General features: G+C 36.0%; 1 protein-coding gene across 1 annotated transcript in view; it reads left to right on the forward strand.

The window, feature by feature from the left end:
• Positions 1-1,837, forward strand: part of LOC106533735 (dystrophin) — a gene marked incomplete at both ends in the record, with an annotated part of 132,044 nt that overhangs the window by 22,048 nt on the left and 108,159 nt on the right. Inside the window, 1 exon segment of the mRNA XM_014030160.1 lies at positions 592-744. Coding sequence (XP_013885614.1) covers positions 592-744 — 153 coding nt within the window.

The raw sequence follows: 1,837 nt of genomic DNA on the forward strand, positions 1-1,837 counted from the left end.
ATCATAGAGTGTGATTTATTTTCAACTCAAAATATCTTCAAACTTACAAAATGTAAAGTTATTAGGGAGGAAAATCCATATGGATAACTGCTCGTAAAATATACGACAGGTCTGGACCACTCGTGAATTTTGTTCGTATCTGAAAAAAATCTTAGAATACGAAAAAATTGGTGAATGCCACAAATTCTCCTAAATCACTCGTACGCACAACTTAAGAACAAATCTGTGCGTACGAACGGTTCTTGCATGAGGCCCAATAATCCAATGATGACAGGAGTCGTCACAGAAGTCACATGTTTTACTGTGTATGCGTGTCACATCAGTGCTGTGTACCGTCACATTTAAAATGTAATGTGAACGTTCACACAAAAAGATCGGATTTTTTTTTCTAAAAATCCGAACTGAGCATTAAGACCTGCTGTGTGAACGTAGCCAGTGTCACAGACCTGTCATTCTGAGGCTGCAAGTACGAGTCCAGGTTACATCAGGAAAGGCAGAAGACGGTTATAAACCTTTATTTAACTGGACAAATCAAAAGGAAATAAATCAGCGAGCTTTAGCCATATAGTGTGTTTGTGTGTTTGTGTGCAGGACCTGCGCATCATGAGGAATAGGAAGGCTCTGGCCATCGCTCCCCAGTGGTACCAGTACAGAAGAAAGTCACATGACCTGCTTGCCTGGTTGAACGATATCCAACGCAGCGTGGAGCAACTTCCTGACCCCCCCGAAGGAGAGAGGGTCAAGGTGAAAGCACAAAACAGAAACTTACAAGAAAAACATGCATTTTCAAATCCATCACCACCAGATGGTTGTTACTTAATGTTTTTACTCTTCGTTAACGTCTTCCTCTTCCTCTCACTGTTTCTGTTCCACCTCGTCTGAGTTTTGTTTGTTCCCAGTTTCTGTTTTGCAGGTGCTGAAAACCTTTGTGTTCTTTATCATTTTCCTCAGTTTTACAGTATGAGCTTTTCAAGGCGACTAAAAAGGGGCAACTAATGCTAACTTTAATTATAATATACAGAGATCTATCAAACTGTATAAGAATTAAAGAAGTTCAACAATATTAATAATAGGGGTGTAAATCACCAGCTTTATCATGATACAATATTACATCGATATGTTTGGATGACGATTGGATATTTCTCGATTTCACAAAGTCTGTCGTGATATGATTTCGATTCAGTTCACTTCACATGTCTGCGATTGATATAATGCAATATCTAACACAATAACTCTGTTAGATGGACATATATCTATTCACATCGAGCATATGATGACGATATAGATCGACATTTTCATTTTGCCTCGATATAACTGAATCATGAACCATTCAAATCGATGTATCGATATAGATCGATGTATTGTTACATCTTTAATTAACAATTGTTCATATTTTTAAGCAGCTGAAGTTGCAAAATTTAAATATTTTTCTTTGAAAAGTATAACTTGCTGACTAATTTAGACTCCAYCCACACTTTTCTGGATATTCTTTTAACATTTGTGTCTGTTGTCCACAATAACTAAAAGAAAAAAAGTTTGATACAAATGAATTGCTCTCCACTAAATGAAAACTCAGTTAAACATTTGAGACTCCACGGTTACGGAAAAAATTGTAAAGGATCGCCATAATATTTAAAAACATCCCCGATTAGTTGTAACATTAGACTTTATTTGATAAACATTTATTTTAACTGTAAAATAAAAACTGTAAAAATACTGTAGGATGTTTAGTTTTTATCATTTTTAAAAATATATTTTAACACGGACGGAGCCATTTTATTTGCACACAAAGCATTCTGGGTAAATGATGACATCAACTAGGTCATCGGTGCGAGGC

Source organism: Austrofundulus limnaeus, unplaced genomic scaffold (assembly GCF_001266775.1).
Source record: "Austrofundulus limnaeus strain Quisiro unplaced genomic scaffold, Austrofundulus_limnaeus-1.0 Scaffold1010, whole genome shotgun sequence".
NCBI lineage: Eukaryota > Metazoa > Chordata > Actinopteri > Cyprinodontiformes > Rivulidae > Austrofundulus > Austrofundulus limnaeus.